General features: G+C 37.6%; 1 protein-coding gene across 4 annotated transcripts in view; it reads right to left on the reverse strand.

The window, feature by feature from the left end:
- Positions 1 to 18,760, reverse strand: part of WASHC4 (WASH complex subunit 4) — a 55,615-nt gene that overhangs the window by 20,232 nt on the left and 16,623 nt on the right. For all 4 annotated transcript variants that reach the window (XM_039571723.1, XM_039571722.1, XM_039571721.1 and 1 more), the window contains exons 14-32: positions 17,711 to 17,837; positions 16,257 to 16,382; positions 14,833 to 14,940; positions 13,051 to 13,197; positions 12,865 to 12,944; positions 11,878 to 11,983; positions 11,026 to 11,142; positions 9,834 to 10,002; positions 9,540 to 9,694; positions 7,936 to 8,010; positions 7,020 to 7,124; positions 5,467 to 5,601; positions 4,613 to 4,721; positions 3,860 to 3,926; positions 3,061 to 3,147; positions 2,401 to 2,548; positions 2,143 to 2,239; positions 1,467 to 1,663; positions 368 to 467 (exon numbers count right to left, since the gene is read on the reverse strand). In XM_039571723.1, coding sequence (XP_039427657.1) covers positions 368 to 467; positions 1,467 to 1,663; positions 2,143 to 2,239; positions 2,401 to 2,548; positions 3,061 to 3,147; positions 3,860 to 3,926; positions 4,613 to 4,721; positions 5,467 to 5,601; positions 7,020 to 7,124; positions 7,936 to 8,010; positions 9,540 to 9,694; positions 9,834 to 10,002; positions 11,026 to 11,142; positions 11,878 to 11,983; positions 12,865 to 12,944; positions 13,051 to 13,197; positions 14,833 to 14,940; positions 16,257 to 16,382; positions 17,711 to 17,837 — 2,255 coding nt within the window. The remainder of the gene's footprint in view (positions 1 to 367; positions 468 to 1,466; positions 1,664 to 2,142; positions 2,240 to 2,400; positions 2,549 to 3,060; positions 3,148 to 3,859; positions 3,927 to 4,612; positions 4,722 to 5,466; positions 5,602 to 7,019; positions 7,125 to 7,935; positions 8,011 to 9,539; positions 9,695 to 9,833; positions 10,003 to 11,025; positions 11,143 to 11,877; positions 11,984 to 12,864; positions 12,945 to 13,050; positions 13,198 to 14,832; positions 14,941 to 16,256; positions 16,383 to 17,710; positions 17,838 to 18,760) is intronic.

The raw sequence follows: 18,760 nt of genomic DNA on the forward strand, positions 1-18,760 counted from the left end.
TAGACAAGCAGGAATAGAAATGCAAAAGACCCACATTACCTAGTCAAGAGACGACACCACGAATTAAGATCTTACTCTTTGAATACAGAATTCAATAGGAGACCAAGTACATCATAAACATCTGAATATATATAGTAACTGCATCATCTGCCTATGAAAGTTGAAAACCAGCTGGTACAATGGGTGAAAACCACTTTATTTAACACCAGCTAAGGTTGTCATTGTCAACACTGGTAATTGACGAGGTAAGTGTGATGCTGATCGACCCATGAGCAAGAAAGCAGCTATGAATAAAACAAAAAGGACCTTCCCTATTAGGGCACACAATCTCCTTAGCCAAAATGTTCTACATACAGCATTCACTCACCTTCTTTTTCTTTCTTTTCCTGGCTTTCTTCTGCCGCAGTTTTATCTGCTCTGAAAAAAATTCTTGCACTACTTAGTGAGAAATAAAGGAGTTCAAATTCCTAAGGGAAAAGAGAAAGAAGAGGAGCATCAGAGTATCACAAGAATGAATTTGCAGACTGATATAAATGGGATTTTTCAGGAGCATCTTAGGCACCTAGATTTCAGTATCTAAATCACTTAAATGCTCTTGAAAATCCTTCTCCATTCATACCTTATTCACATGCATTTTACAAAGCAAATGTCAGCCTTTACATTAAAGGGCAACTTTAAGCAAAGCAGCATCACTGCAATCCATCACTGATCTGCTGAGGCTGAAAATGAGATTTGTAGCAGCAGTGAGAACTTAGAGCAACTTGCCCATGGAAAACCATGCAAGCCAATAATTTAAATGGCTACAGGCTTGATCAGTGTCTGAACAAGGTTCAGTGATGTGGTTTTTTAAACACAGAGGACCAAACACAGTGCACACTCCTGGATACCATGAGGGCATACAGGGCCTTATCTATTTCAACAAGACATTACAGAATGTAATCATGGGCTGTAAAACTAACCAATGACAGATTTGTCCCATAGGCTTCTCCAATCACGAGTGAGAAAGCAGCACACCACAGACAAAACCTGAGCTTCTGTGCTTCAAAATTCAAATACACCTTTCCTCTATTTGACAGCTAATGCATCATTCCATTCAGCAGCTCAGAATTAACACTCAGGCAACTCTGAGGGTTCACAGCGTTATGTGAAATCTTTGTCGTTAGAAGTTTAACCATTCTCTCCTGTTAAAGCATTTCTGGTTTAGTTGCATTACATTTCAAACTCCATGGGACAAAGAATTCCAACCAACCAGGTCTTCAAATAGCACAAAAACTGATGGCATTCCCTTCACATCATACACCTCAAGTATTTATGCTCTTTTTGCATTTTTGCTGTAGACAATGCTCTGGATTTTGCTCTCAATGAGCTCCATCAGAACACAGTTACATGATTTGTGATGGGTAAGCGCTGAACCCAAAACAGAACAGAAATTGTTACCAGAACAGGTAACCAGGCCCGTGCTGTACCTGTAAACAAACTTCCAGCCGCTTGTGGGTAAGGTTCATAGTCTGTAGTAGTTTTTCATCTTGATTAGAGGACTGCACGTTCTGTTGCTTAGCTACTGCTCTTATTTCCTTCACATACTTCTCTCTAACAGACTGGAACCAGTGCAGAGAATCAAACTCCTGGTACTGATCCAAAAGCTTCAGAATGTAAGCCACACCTAGTCATTGACAAACCATGTACTAAAGTCAACATGCAATTTGCAAAACATTTTGTGAATGTCTTTAATGGATGAGCCTAAGCTGATAATTTCATGCAAATAAAACTTAAACTGTTATTAACTTAGAATTATCTATCAGGAAAAATCACAATAAAGAACAAGCTTAAATTTTTTAAAAACCTCACAACTTCTCCAAATACTTGCATTCCTTCTCATCTGGATGAGAACCACAAGTTTTGAAAGAAACTAGGAAGCACCAATATATGTTAAAACTGTCTGCTCCCATACACAGCTATTCCATGTTTAGGAAATTCTGAACATGACCATAACCCTCAAATCCATTTTGCTGAAGCAAAGACAAACCCAATTAAATTATGGAATTTTTAATTATGGGAACAGACAAATTATAAACAGAACTTTTCTTGCAAATACCCATTATGTTGGCTTACCCAAAGGCTAGTGAGGGTGCTGAAACTTACCCATGGCAAACCCATCATCAGTGAAAGCTGCTCCACTTTTGTTCTTCTTATTCAATTTCTCCTTGCAACTGATCGAATGCTCTACAAAATTGAGGGTCTGAAAGAATGAAAGGCTGTCTTGGAATCACAAAGAGACTCACAAATTTCCCAAGGCATAGCCACACATGCTACTACAGTCTAACAACAAAATATTTAAACACAACCCTGATCTGACAAGCCCTTTTTTTAAGTGAGCCCTGGTGCAACGCACACACTCACCAGGGGGGGAACAATGATGTAGAAGTTCCGCAAGTGCATGTTCTTTGGGCTGCGGAACTCGGGAGCAAAGACATCCACCAGCATTTTGAAGTACTCTGTTCCCTCTGCAAAGTTCCGGGTGAGGTCACTGAGCACAGAGTCCAGCTGCCTGCAAGGGATGAGCAATGGGTTACTCAGTTCTGCTAAAAGTCCCTTTGCTTATCCACCTCGGAGGATAACAACCTTCTCTTCACCCTTTGCCTACATCCACAATCCAGGATTTGGAAGGGTACCCTACCTCGACAGCCCGTTTGAAACATGTGTCTTTATTTAATTTTCTCAGAAAAGGTCTATGAATAGAATACTTGCATCTTTTTTATCTAAGACCCTGAACATTTTAGAAGTAGAGCTCAGGCACACGGTGAGGAAAGCTTGTTAGCTTTTAAGCAAGGATTTCTTCAAGAAACCAGGTTCTAAGTGTCTATTACTATCAATGCTACTTCACATTTTCTAAACAACTGCTTCTATTTGCTTTGCTTAAAGCAAATATTTTTGCATAAAAGCAGCTGAACTTTTAATATACACACACACAAATAACCAATAGCTGCATTTATAAATATAAAATGACAATTCTCTCATCCCACCCCTGCCCCAGACCTCAAAAGCATGATGTTAGTGTACCTTGCTGCTTTTTGTGTTTCTTCTGAGAGTCCTTCTTCTTTCACCAGCTCTTCAAAGTTAACAATATCTTCCAGATCAGGAACAAACCTGAAAACTCACTGTTTGTTAGGATTATGCTCAACTGTCTGTGTTCACTGAAGTATCTACCCCAATTTATAATTCACTTAATTTCATCTTCGGGGCTTGAACTACTTACTTCAAATTATGTCGTATCTGTCACACCATTCTCATCCAGGCATTATTAACCTCACTTCTAAACACACATCGTTATTTGTACTTCTGTTTTTACTGGACTACCATCTCCTCTCTCCAGCACTTGATACTCTTGGTAACTCTAAGTTTACTATTACTTGCAAGAAAACAACTATTTCTTATTATGTAAAAGTTACTATGTTTTCATGACTGTTCATAAACACAGACAAAACCTATGCAGACAAAAGTATGAAAGGAATGTGTTTTCCAAGTTCCTCAAGGTTTGTATTACTTTTCTTTAATGCACCCTTGAAATTATTTAACATCACAAATTGCTGGATTAAGGACTAATGCCATACATGTGCATTCTATTAACTCTTTTGCCATGTTTTCCCATAGAATTTGTGGTTTTTTAGTGATTTATGTGCATGATTGTACAGCGCTGAATCCCAGCACTGTCTTCAATAATTCCACTTAAATGAAGGCATATAAAGGGAACTTTTCAAAATGTATGGGGGATAGGTAAGGGCATAGGGAATATCAGCAAGAATAGAGAGCAAGGGGAAGAGAAGGAGCAAAGAGGAAAATGAAATATTTGTGGAAATACCTAATTGCACTACTACAGCAGTGAAGTCCACCAGATCTTATCATTCGTACATAGCCCATAGCATTGCCTTTAAAAACAAGAAAAAACAAGGAAGCAGTTTATAATTACTTAAATACACACACACACTCACAGCCTATAGGAGCTATGAAAACGTAAATTAAAGTTGCCACGTAGTTCTGGCAAAGAACTTGGCTCTGAAAGCCAAGTTATAAAAGTTAAATTGAGCCCTGCTATCAAAAGTCTATGCAGAGAAATAAAACAAAAATACATCATCAAGCAAGGGTTTGTTCACTTTTGTACAAACTCTTTTCACTGGGCACATTAAACACTTGCAAGTTCAGATCAGTCCTGCACATCTACAGCATCACTGGCTGAAAATAGCATTGTCACATCATGCATTACACAAGGATACTTCAGCAGGATGAATGGCCATTTTTTGAAATACATGAACTTAACAGTAATTGGTTTTTACTAGGAAACACACTCAACATGGATAAAAGTCAGTTGCATAACAAAGAACTGAAAGGGAACAGGAATCTATGCAATCTGTAACTCTGTTGGAGATTAGGACATGCAATGGCCATTTCTGTGCAATTAGATGAGAGCATTTATGTAGCATGGGCTACAAGTGAACTACTTTCCATCTGACTGGAATTAAATCTACCTTTAGCCTGAGCTAAAAGGTCAGTTACTAGCTGATGAAGAACTCTTCCATTTAAAAACATTTATAACATCTTAGATAGCATTTCATACCAATCTGACTTATGAGTTGTCTGAACTGGTCAAGATAGCTCTGGCCATCCGGGGTTATTCCAAGTTTTCTGATGCCACGGTTGAATTTATCTGCTCTTTCAAAGGGATACTAGAAAAAAATTTTAGAATAATTTGTAAGAATAATTACCTACCCTTAGAAAAAAATCTTTTCATCACATCAATAGAATTCTATTTGTAATTTAGTTTTACCCCACATTTACAGCTTTATTTTTTTATAAATCATACACCTGCTCGTCTGTACTAGTTCACAAGGCTCATTTTACTGAGTCACTTCTGCAAGTTGACAAGTGAAATAGTTTTACTGTGAACAAGAAAGTATTCCTAAAACAAATAAGCCCTTGACATGCAAAGAAGCTAGCAGTCTATTTTACTAAATACATTGTCTCTCCCATTTTTGAGAAAATTTTCTAGCACGCAAAATCAGACCCTCACTCCCAAATCCTGACATACTGGAATGAGTATTTTGAATCCAAAATGATCACATCATTTTGGATTCAATTCAAGTAAGCTTATTGTTCAAAACTGAAAACTCTTACGCATGAGTTGGACCAGAAGTTTAGAACCTCCAATAGACTACAACTCCATCAAATCATCCTTAAGACATGGAGAGAATGATTTTAGCCAACTCCATATTTACAGAGCAGACAGAATGAAACAAAGGCCTCCTGAATACAGGTATTGGTAACACTGCATTTTGCTAGGACAGAAGCTGTCCCTTTGTCAGGGGATACACATTTAAATAATAGGAGTGTTATGGTTTGGTGCACCTTCAGTCACATGAAAGTAGCACTTCTTTTAGCAAATTACTCTACAGCCTTCAAAAACTACTATACCTTGTGATCATTTTGATCCTTGACTTCCCTGAAGAATCTGATGTCTTTGATAAGTCTGGATTTGATATGTTCATCATACATGAACTGGCTAAAAATGTAGAACTTTTTCCTCAAGAATTGGTAAGTGAAGTTTACCTAGAAGACAAAAAGAAAGAAAACAGTCAAATCAAGAAAGTTAGCAAAGTAACAAACACATCTAACACCCTGTTTTCATCAGATGCCTAAGTAACTTCTAATGCAAGTTCTCAACTTACTTTAATTTCACTGTTTTCAAAGAATAAGGAAAAATGAAAAACCATTCTCCTGGAAGGCCTACTCTCTTCCAGGAAACGCAGAGGGACCAAAGGACAAGTTCAGTATTTCAGTTGATCACCTGCCCTACACAGCCATTAGTTTGTTTGCAATATCCTGTAACTGTCCTTTTGAAACAATACAAGTATCAAGTTGAAACAGGCAGACATGACCAACTTCCTCAGTATCTGCATAATCTCCTGGCACCATTTTTCACTTCCTCAAAGTTTTCTAAAACATTTTCTCAAAAGGCAGAAGTACACTTCTATGGTACATATCTCAATACTTCTCATGTCTGCAAAAATAACTTCACTCACAATCAGAAGTGAATAAATCTACATCACTAAAAAATAATTTGAGTAGCAGCATTTTCTGAAAAAGTCCCCACTCTCCCACAAAAAGTGAAAGAAATCATTAAAACTTTATTTTTAATAATTCCCACTTCGAAAATAATGACTTGAGAGTGGGTTCAATATTTTAGTAAGTTCCTTTCTTTTGGTTTTTTTGGGTTTTTTTTGGTGTTTTTTTGTTTGTTTTGGTTTTTGTTTTTTGGTTGTTTTTTTTTTTTGGTTTTTTTTTTTAATGGAGCTAGAAGAATAGAAAAAAGGAAACAGCAACAACGTGGAAGTTAAGCAGCAGACTGGAAAGCACTGACCTGAAAACACCTTTATCATTGTATCCAAACTTGAGAATCCCAATGATAAAGTCCTGCTGTAGCAGACACAAGGCACCTCTTTGCATTTACCTTGCAAAGAGGCAAATGCCTTTGGCTGTTGAAAATGGCCACGTACACCTCAGACATCATTAAAAGCCTTGCAATAAGAAGTCAGTTTTCCAACAAGTGATTAGAGGTCTGTAGCTTTTATTTTGCAAATTGAAAAGCTGATAGTTCTTAAGCATAGCAATTACAAGAAGAACTTAAAAAATTAACATTGCATTTTCTCAAGATTTGCTTTAACTGCAGCAAAAGTACCTGTCTACTAAGCAGCAAATCAGGCCATAATGTCAAGAACAGTCCAACCAGAACATCTGACTCTCCTTTGATGTAGTTTTAAATCTCTTCATTAACTTTTATATAACAACTGGAAGTGATAACACTCCCAACAGATTGTGATATCCATTTGTGCCACGTCCAAGAACTGATTTTATTAATTCACACAGAACATTACTACTACATTATTAAAACTGCATAACCAAATAAACTATTAGGAGATGCAAGGAGGAGGTTTATGTAATCCAACAACAGCGCCAAAGATACTCACTGTTGTGTTCATGATTCCTGTTCCGTGAGTTCGAATTGAATTAGCAATGTGTCGGATATTGATGGTGTTCAAGTGTTTGTTATTACTTGTTCTTTCAATGAAGATCTGGGAGGCAGGGAGGGAAAAACAAAGTTAATTACCTAAAACTGGTTCTGTGATATATTACTGATCTAAATAGCCTATACCTTATTTCTGAGAGCAGCTAATATCTGGTACTTAGGGAAAGAACCAAGAAAATACAGCATGGATACAATGAACTTTATCTGGTAAATTTTTCTGATTTCTACAGCTGTAATTCAACAATTCCAAGGCAGATGTTGCACTCAAGACTCCCATATTTATTGAGATTATATCCTACATTAAGGTGTCTAAACTCTTTTGGCACCTGTTTGTACTTTTGACCCCACACAGACCACAGCAATGAGTTCCACTACTGAATTATGAGCTATGAAAAAAGTACTCTTTTCTTTCAGGAAGCCACTCATTTTTGTAGTGGGCCCCTCATTCTCACATTGTGAGAAACCCCAAAGGTTTGCTCTCTGTCCATGTTCTCCATGTCAGCCACTGCTTCATCTCTCCAATAACCCATTTTCAGATACACATTTTTCAAGCTCAGAAATCATGTACTTACTATGCCCTTATAGAGCAGCCAATTATCCTTGCTGCCTTCTAGTTTCACTAGAAAATTGACATGGAGTGATCCTACTGCCATAACTTATCCAAAATATGCTACATAACAATCTAGAAGACCAAGCCACAGCATCCCCAAGGATGTTTATCTAAAGTAGAAATACTATTTTATAGCCTCTCACTACACATGTTCAGCCTGGACTTTTCTTTCATGTACTCTACTCTGCATTTCACAATCCCTTCAAACTGGAGCCAACTGCCTGGAAAAGTATGGGAAATACCTTACCTGATTGTTCAGATTGTAGAGGTAGCGGGATACAAAAACATGAATATTTCTCATGATTTCCAAAACATCCAGACCCTGAAACAATATTATTTATTGAGAATGACTATGGTAAAACTTCTTCAAGAACTACTGACACATCTAACCACTAAGGTGCAGAAATACTGTTTCTGCAGTTACTTGAAGGTATTTTAGAAAGCAGTGGGTTTTCTCTGCAAAATGAAGAACCTCTTAACGCTTTTTGTTCAGTGTCTGTAAGATAATGCTTAGAGGAGAAAAAAACAGCTCAACCCACGTTTTAACATTTACACTTCTGCCTCTTTCTTTCCAGCTTCCCCTGAAACAGAGGAATCCTCCAGCCTATTCCACAAGGCACAATTAAACAATAAAAAACCTAAAAATTGAGATTTGTCTGTTTTCAGATTCTAAAATATAGAATCTTGCCTTAGAGATTTCTACAGACATATAGATGTCTATGGAGAAATAAGCACCTAGCTACTTTTATTTAATATTGTTTAGCCCAACCTAAAAGACTGAGGTTTGCTATTTACAATATAAATTTTACAATTGTTTACACATTTTTCCCTAAGGAATCTCTTAATTATCATTGGGCCTAGAGATGATGCTATTTAATTTATATACCCTATTTCCAGTTGTGCCAGGGATTTTATCAGGCTTTTGAGGCTGGGGGTTATGAAGTGTGGGGTGTCTTTGTTTTGAAGTAAAGCTCATACCAGAATGAATGTTATGAAACCAATGTCGTGAAATTGTTTAATTCTTTGTAACAATGTACTGACCAAATATGGCCAGTAAAAAACCAAAGCTGGAAACAGAAGCTGATCTACAGCACTTTTGTGCCAAAAATCCAGCTGGAGTACTTAGTTCTACACCCTCTTTCAACTTAGGAAGACACAGCCATCACGAACATTAGCAAAAAAGGGGCTGTACTTCTAAGAGCTTTCACCAATGTGTTAACCCAAATGAGGGAATGAAGCAAACTGCCAAAAATATCCAAGGTATTAAAACTCTTGAAGGAAAGTCTTCAAAATATAGACCCTGTAACAGTGAATATCATCACCATTAACTTGATGGCACTACAACTTTATTCTGAATGGCACCATGTTTAGCAGCTTTTAGGAGGCTCTGAGTCACTCTCCTATAATCTAATTCACAGATGTCCAAAAGTCCTCCATGTCCAGCCTGGGAAATAGTTTCTCTTGATGATGACAAAGCAGAACCTGCTAAAAAGCTAGCAATAAACTAGGGGAAAAGACTCACCACTCAAAGGTCATTCCATGCTTTTAACAGTTGTCTGGATCTACTGCTTGCCAAATTGCTAGCTGAATTTTCAAGAAAACATTCTCTGACTTTGCATACTCAATTAATTTCATTATGTTAAAAAAATGAACAATACAAGCCCAACCTGATGTTAACTGATATCAGTGTGATCTCCAAAGGCAGATAAAGATCCTGCCTCACAAATCAACCAGAAATTAAAGGTCACTTATTCCAAAGAGTTCTCTGCTCTTGGGTACTTTAATTTCAATTACTCAGTCCTATGACAGTGGAATGGAAGAAGTTCTATTCCTGTCCTGTGGGCACTGTACCTGCTCCAGAGTCTGGCTGGGAAGGTGTGCCTCAGTCATACTTAAACCATAGCGCTGGGTTGCCAAGTTTCTCATCTCACTGTAGGTGGCCCAGTCGTGAAGAGCTACGGTCGTTAAGTTGTAGAAGGTCTTGTCCAAGTAATGAGTTACATAAGCTGTGAACACACAGAAGGATGAACTAAAATAATGCTACCTATTTAGTTAGGAAAGTGTGGAAAGAAGTGAAAAGATATACAAAGCCAAAGTATAAGAGATGAAAATAACAGAATCAAGCAAATGTACAACTCCCCTCACCTTTTATGTCAATGAATCGATTGAAAAAACGTATTGGGTTCAGAAAGAAGAAGTGAGCCAGGTCCTTCATGCCAACTCTGAAGGGGTTTCTGTCATCCAGCTTCAGGTGTGTGTGAACTGATAAGCGCAGGTCCTTTTCTATCTCTTTACACAATTTGTCCAGCAAGTGCTATTCAAGAAGTTTAAATTTAAAAAAAAGAAAACACACCAAAACCCCAAACAAGCATACAAAAAAGCAAACCACAAAAAAATGGTGATGTTCAGTGTCCATTTACAATGCTTGGTTAGCAGAATCAACACTTCTCTGCAGATATGTGTAACACTGATGAAACTAGTGAAGAAAGCTTTGCTTTGGTAGGGCCACACAAGTCAAAGTCAATAAATACTTGGGAACCAGAAAGATACTCATTTCCTGTGCTCTTGTTCCAGTACCCAATGGCAAGAAAAAGTTACACAGTTCAGAAAAGGTAAAGGTGTAACTACTCAATGCCATCTTTTACATGACTAAAACTTCCACAGGAGTTTAACACAACTTACACTCAAGTATTCTCATTTCTCATTTTAAGGGGAACTAGGCTTAGGGCTATCTATCTAAATAGTAAGAACTAATTCAGTGAGGAAGAGTCTTACAATAAAAAATTTGGTCTGATTTTCTGAATAATCTGTAATGTTTGGTCTTGAACTAGTCAAATAAAAAGCATAGTTCAAAGGTTAAAAACTAGGACTCGGGAAATCCAAATTTGCATTTTCTTTGTAAAACCTCCTTCATAATTCTAGATAATAATTCAGTCAAGAGGCCATCTGTATTTGCAGACCCTTCACTACTAAAAGCCATGCATGCACACTAAGAACAGTAGCATTTATTTTAGGCATTCATCCAAACAGAAGCTAATCTGACAAAAAGCACTCCTCTGTCTGCACAGCCAAATCTGTAACTGAAGTTTTGTTAACTTACATAATTTAGAGTGCAGTATTTTCATGTTCCCAGCCAACACAGATACCATTAAAAGTGGGTCTTAACCAACCAAAATCATCAGTCAAAATAAACACTTTCTTATGTATTAAAATAAAGAACCAAAGTTCTCTGTGCAATTTTTACAGATCATATCAGATTTGCTACAGTAGATGCTAATCTGAGCTAAAGATATTTCAAGCACAGTGCTGTGTTTAATTCCCAACCACAACCAATTACCTCATTGAGCACTTCCATGATTTCTTTGTCATAGCATTCCAGAAGCACCTCGTAAGATTCCAAGTGTCTTGCATGCATCATAGCAGGTACACAGTCCCGTAGTGCACTAAACATATACTTATTAAAAAATATATATTATTAACAGATTGATATATCACCAGCAACTCAAATAGAGTTCAAAGCTAACAAAAATCAGAATCACTAGTCTGCCCATTTTTATTAGAAATGGACTTCATAAACCCTACTGAAGTGTCATGTCCTTAACCTGAAGTACTATTTGCTGCTGACTGGAAGATCCCAAGTATTAGCTATTTCATCAGAAATTATTTGCACTTTATTCATTTCAGTACTGTACAACCATGGAACTGACGATTGATTTTTATCAGGATTATCATGCCAAAGCACGATTCACATCTGCAGCTAGTACATAGTACTTCAACAAGGGGAGAAGAGATAAGGGGTGGAAAAAGCTACAGGACAACTATTCAACACAGAATCACTGAACACAGTGATACCTGCTTTAGAAATATGTAACCACAATGACAAACAAAGGCTTTTAATGCTGAAGTCTAGCAGGTGTTCATTTCAAATTAGAATGAAGAGAGGAACAAAGAGACAGGCACAGAGATACAGAATTAACAACAGCAACCTGAGATTTTTTAAAGAAATCTAACAGATAGATTTAGAACAAAGATTGCTTTTATATCCTCCAGACTGAGAAGAAATGTCTGACTCAGTAGTAGCCAGGGATTTACTTTTTGAGCTTTCCATTTAAGAGCTTCAGTCTAAGGTTTATCATCTCTTCATCTGAAGCTGTCACAACAGTTAGTAAGTTGTAACATTACTACTTACATGTAGTCTAGCAGAATCCACTGCACTTTCATAGACATCATCTAAATAGATTGGAAAGACGGCTCGATGCCAGTACAAGAAACAACAGTCACATTGTGCCCGAACTCTGGAATAAAAGATTAACTGTTAGACACAGATTTGGAAGAAACCATTCTTCTAACACAGTGAGTGCGTTTTAACTAAAGACAAGTGCATTTCAGGCCCAAGTTTTACATCATTATTTAATGTTCCAGATGCACTGACCTTCAGAAGTTCCTTGTTAAAGAACTTTTTCTTTTTTTTCCACTAGCCTATTTATAAATAAAAAGTACCTGCTTTAGTGAAAAGATTTACTCAGTCTCTGAAAGATTTAAATCTTACATTACAGCGAAGTCCTAAACAACCATTTTCTTATTACATGCCTTAATTAGTAGCCTAGAGATCAAACATACATTCTCTAATTTTCTCCTGTGAGTCAAAGGAGAAACAGGCCTCTCCCAATACAACTTGTCTACATTATTCCCAGGATTTTATCTCATGAGTCAACCACTGAAGGTGTTTTTCTCCCTCCATAAAAACTGCATGGAACCCAGATATTCACCTGGTTTACAAATGGCCAGCATGGTATAACTTGAGTGTGCACTGAAACTACAGCAGCAGTAAAAACATGGTGTCACATGTGAACTAACAGCCCAGTCTCCCAAACAGACTGGTACTAACTCATAAATTTTGGGGTTGGGTTAAGGGGAACACTTCAGCTTATCATAAAACCAAGTCATCCAAGAAAGTGATAGAATTTCTAAACAATCAACAGTCAGGTGAAATACAACTTGCCCAAAGACAAGTGAGCTTCAGACCTAACTCTGGAATTCTTTCTGTCCATCCCTGGTCTACAAAATATGCAAAAATCTCCACCAGCATGCAGAGACCAGATTTTGACATTCATACAGTGAAGACCCAGCTGCCCCAAGACACTGCTGCCTTCTATATACTGCTGCCACTGCTTACCTCTCTGTGAGTTCACTGATCAAGTCCAGTTTTTTCAGAACTAACTGAAGGGGAATAAGTTCCTCATCTTTAAATGTTTTCTGTAGAAATGAAGAAAAAAAAAATAAACACGAGATCACAAGATGATATTTTTTCATAGGACACTCTACCAAACAAATGAAGGGCTGGAACAATCATGGCACTCACCATCTGTGTTCCCACACTCAGTGCAAGGGAAACAATCAGTCGCCTCTGTTTCGTACTTGGCCCATTTAGGGTGTTCTCAGCCAACACTAAAGCAGAGAGGACATCCAGGCGTTGCTCACTGTACTTTTTATCAGAAATTACCCTTTTCTTGATGACAAAAAGACACAGAAATTCAGAGAAAAGTTACCTAAGCCCAAAGGCAATAGCTTACTATTTCTTCTTTTGTGGACTTGTCATAAATTGAGTATTTCTGCAAACAAGTTATGTTTTGTGAACAGAGGTAACTGAATGCAGATTCACTTACTCCGTCAATTCAGTGATATTACCTACCTATGAACTTGGAATATGTGCAGCCAACATGGACATAGGGTAGGTCATACAGTACACAAACACTGTGCAAGTTGCATGAGAGTGCATGGCAGTTTTAGTTCTAACGGACATGTAATTTAAATTTTTAATCAATGACTCCCAGTTGTTGATAACAAAATTCAGTTTACAGCTGAAAAGCCATGAGACATATAAACATGGTAATAACAACAGCTTACAATTTTCTACAAACTCTAATGTACCAGGAAGATGAAGTGCAAACTTATTTGCATGAACAAATGAAAGGAACCAAGTGTAATGGCAAAAAAGTGGAAGTCACAGATGTATTTGTGAGTAGCAGAGGGACGCAGAAGAGGAAGTTTCACAAAAGAGTTAAATAAAACATCTTCCACACGTGTTGTGTGCTCAGCATGAAGCTCCTAACCTCATCTGCTGTGTGTCTTAGACCTTACACCACTTAGAAACAAAGCAGAGCAGATAAAAAGAGCAGTACTAATGGATCCTTCTATTTACCAACATTTTGCCTTTTACATATTTTCTGATAAGTAGTCAAAATATCAAGGACGGCTCACATATGTGTTCTTTCCAATATCCTTCAACAGAAGTCTTAGCATATTTCTATGCATTTAAAAATAACTGTAATGTAATTACAGATACCATTTGAAAAGTTTCTGAAAGTCATCTCTCTCTCTATATAGATGTGTACTCTTTGAAGAGAAAGAGTTTTTCTTAGTAACTTTAAAGTTTGGAACCTCTTCAGTTCATGCTATTCCTGCTACATATATATATATCTATATATAAATTTTTTATAAGTACAACTATTTTTTTGCTTACCCTAGAAAATATAGAGATGCCAGATACATAAATTGAGATTACAGCCAAATAAAAAGGAAATTTAATAGCTGCACCAGTAACAATAGCATACATCCTTTGTAATTCTGCTACTGAATGTGATGAAAGAATAAAACCAATCAGTAATACATCAGAACAGGCATACTAAAGTCTCATTTTCCCATTTGCCCTGAATTCTGAAATTCAAGATTTGATAAGCAAAAGAAGCCATTTTATCCCACAGTGAAATAGAGAATTTATGCCCACAGTAGGTTCCTGTAAGCCATCATGTACTGCTATTTTTCCAAGAAGACAAAGACTTAAATAACAGGCTGTTTGCTTAGACCTGCAACAGATTGCTTTATGAATGTGCATCAGAAAAGAGGTAAGCAAAGGTCAGTTTGTGAAAATTCACCAGAAATAAAATCTAAAAAGAACACAAGAGGAAGATGACAAGAGATGCAGCAGTTTAGAGGAAGAGGGGAATCATTCTTGGTCAAAAAACAGATAACCATCTATGCTGTACAGTTTTCTAGGAAGAAGCTTGGAACTACAGGAAAGCTTATAAATTTTGAAACTACTTAGATAGGACGAAGATTAATTATTAGAACTTGGATTACATACCTTGGCCACAGAAATAGAGTGAAGAGCCTGATACTGCAGATGCTGAGTGATGTGTGTCACAGAGTCTGCCACAACCATGCTCCTTCGGTAAAACATATGTTCTATTGCCTGAAGTCAATCCCAAAACACATTAGTTCATGTAGTTACTAAAACTGCTGCCTTTAGAATCTGGCTTTATGTGTGACTCATCCACACTGCAAATACAGACTCTTTCCACTTTGTAATGTGCTGCCACTAGCATTTACAATTAACCCTTAGAAACCAAGAAGACCAAGCTATTCAGGAGCATAAAAAAGTTTTAGGGTTGATTTAAGTTTTGTTGTTTTGTTTTGGTTTTCTTTCAGTTTTGTTCACCACTGCTTCCAGAATTTATCCCAGAATAGAGTACCTTTCTTTTGGAAAAAATACCAGGAGAAATGTGCAGTCCCCCATCTGGGGAGGAACAATCCCCCATATACCAGTATATACCAGGAATCATCCACCATACCAGGAAAGCAGCTTGGAAGGAAAGAACCTGGGGGGTCCTGGTGGACAGCAGGTTGAGTGCAAAGCAGCAATGTGACCCTGTCCCAAAGAAGACCAATGGTAGCTTTGGCTCCAATGGACAACACTTTGCTGGCAGCTCGAGGGAGGTGACCCTTCCCCAATTCAGCACTGGTTTGGCCACATCTGGAGTGCTGGTCCAGTTCTGGGCTCCTCAGCACAAGAGAGACATGGACACACTGGAGACAGTCCAGCCAAGAGCCATGAAGATAATTCATGGACTGAAGCATCTCGCATGTGAGGAAATGCTGGGAGGGCTGAGACTGTTCAGCCAGTGGAGAAAAGGCTTGGAGGGGAATCGTATCATTGTACATAAATACTTGGAGGGAGGGTGAAAAGAAGATGGAGCCAGGCTCTTGTCAGAGGTGCCCAGTGACAGAACAAGGGGCAATGGGCACAAACAAACACAGAAGTTTCCCTTTGAACATCAGGAAACGCTTTCTTACTATGAGGGTAACCAAGCACTGTCACAGCCTGCACAGCCTGGCTGCCCAGAAAGGTTGTAGAGTCTCCACCCTTCGAGATATTCAAAAGTCATCTGGACACTGCTCTGGACAACTGGCTCTAGGTGTCTCTGCTTGAGCACAGACAGGATGGACCAACGACCTCCAGAGATCCCCTCCAACCTCAATCATTCTGTGACATCAACTAAGGAAGCCAGTTAGAAGCTATGAATAAAAAAAACCCCAAAACAAACAAACAAATGAACAAAACCAGTCCTAGCCCTCCAAATCTATTCTCTAACCAAACCACTCACAAACAAGAAGCCAGGCATGCTAAACCACTTCCCATCACAGTTTTTTTTTTTTAAATATGGGATATTTGGTCAACGTTCTCTGTAATTCCTACGTGAAATAGACAATTTTCATCCAGTGACCTACCTTCAGAAGCTCCACAAGTCTGCACAGGGCTTTTACTGAGGTTTTGGTCACAGGTTTTTGCATTGACATGTAAAGATTCATTGTAGTTTTAATGATGGTGCTAAGACTGTATGCATAAAGAAAACCCTAAAAATAAAATGAATACAAGGGGAAGAAAAATTAAAAATTAATATTTCCACAAGTCAGTAAAATAAGTCCTCTCTGTTTTGTTTCATACATGACAGACAGCTAACTTTTGCCCCTGCACAACAGAGAGCTTACCACTCCAGTAAATTAAACAAGCATGAGATCCCAAAGCTGAATGAGACCCTTTTATTAGCAGACACTACGAAACTGCCTATGACTCATTAGATCATCTGATTAACCTCTTCTAAAGCCATTCCAATTAAACACAGGTTAGTGAGTTGAATAATCACAGAGCCTCAAAATAATTTCAGTCTATTGTAAATCAACCCATCAAACAATTCCCAACTCACCAAGAAACATCCCATCACAAAAACAATCTAAACCTTCCAGATTCTGTGGAATAAATACACTGGCAGTATTTACAGTTTTACACTTTCTAAATAGAAATGTCCATCCCACAGTAAAGATACCAGTCATCTCTACATAAACACATTCTAAGCTTTTAAATACAATGCTGATTATATACAACATGACAAAAAATTACTAAACTTATTTCAAAGAAAAAATAGTAACAATAAAAAAAAAGAGAAAAAGAGACTAGGAAAAGACAGAAAGTGGTGTAGGGAACTCAGTTCAGTATGGAACAAATTTTTAAGTCCATTGCAATTAATTCAAATGTAAGAACCACAGAGCCTAGTACATACTTGTTTTTAGCTAAAGAAGATTCAAGATCATGCTTTTTTCACACACCTATTCTCATCAAATTTCTGTCAGGCAGATAGATACTTATAGAAACTAGCAAAAAATAAATTCAGAAATAAGATGCATCTTACATTAAGACTACATGCTGTTAGTAGGCCAAAAGAAAACCAGCTGTCTTGGAACGTAGTAAGATTCTTGTAAAGTATCATCACTAGGCAAAGCACAATGAAACAACACAAAACCTTTACTGGGAGTATGTATTGTCCTAAATAAAACTAAATTAAGACACTGGTTCAGTCCACCCTACATACCTCATGACTCAAAAGGAAAGAAACCCAAAACCTTTACTACAAGAAAATCAAGCTTTCTTGGTTTCCTAAGTCAAGAGAAAAATCCAAAATTCTAGCCACTGAATATTTAGTCATAGTCCCTTTCCCCATATTCTTTATCAAAAGACCTTTTACAGATTTTCTTGGAAGAGTACTGGGCTTTACAAGTTTTATAAGAATTCCCACACTGTGAAATAACACACCAATGATCACAGAACTGCTGTGATTTCTTTTTATGTTCAACAACTTGCACCAAAACATCAGATTGCTGCACCACCACATTATAAGACTGCACACCTGGATGAAGACATTGCAGCGGTTAGAAAGATCTTCAGAGAACTTCGTCGCGCGTTGCTCCTTGGACAAGACAGATTCCATTTTTGTCATCCACGAGCTCACAAAAACATAGTATGAGTGCATATCTCTGGGGAAGGAAACAGGGAATGTTGCTCACTTCAAGTAAGAAGATTATGAAGATTTTCTTTTCTTATTTCTTTCCAAAACCTTAAGTGTTGCAAGGGAAATATTTTAAACTTTCAGTCCCCAAAATAAAAACTCACCATTCCTAAAAGTATCAGAACCCTATACTCATTTACATTTCAATTCTCTGTAGGCAAGGATTAGTTACTCTGCCAATTATATCTGTACAATGAGTCAAAAATCATCTACTTTTCAAGAGAACGCAGGGCCCTCTTAGCAGTGCATATATTACACTTCCTTAAATTAAAAGGCCACATAAAACTGCTAGAAAGTGCTTTTAAACACTAGACAGAAAAGTCCAACACTGGTGCCAATTTTTTTTCCTCCAAGTTTGAATTTCTGCTGCTTACACACACCCACAAACACACACACCCACAGACAAACAAATATAACTTGTCATTACATCAATGCCAGACTGGACTGCTCTTAAGTAACATCATTCTACAGAAGTGTATCTGTTTGAATTACACTAGTTGTAATTAAATGGTTAAGTAGAGCTAAATAGAGAATCGTGACACTGCAATACAACTTCTTACAGCAGATGTAGCTGGGAAGTATTCAGGTCATTGATTCCATTGCCAAAAATTACACTTCTAAAGAGTCCTCATATTCAGGGAATAGTCCAATGCAAGGATTTGTAAACAAGCAAGAAAAGGTTACTTGCACAGTTCAAATCAGCAGATGCAAAAATCTGGATTTTATTACAATATCCTCAAAATTGTGTGTACAAAGTAGGGCAACAAAGCTGGAGAAGGAGCATAAGCCCTGCAAGAGAGCTGAGGGTGTTCAGCCTGGAGAAAAAGAGGTGCAGGGAGACCTTATTGCTCTCTACAACTCCCTGAGAGGAGAGTTTAGTGAGGTGGGGTC

Source organism: Corvus cornix, chromosome 1A (genome assembly GCF_000738735.6).
Source record: "Corvus cornix cornix isolate S_Up_H32 chromosome 1A, ASM73873v5, whole genome shotgun sequence".
Classification (NCBI taxonomy): domain Eukaryota; kingdom Metazoa; phylum Chordata; class Aves; order Passeriformes; family Corvidae; genus Corvus; species Corvus cornix.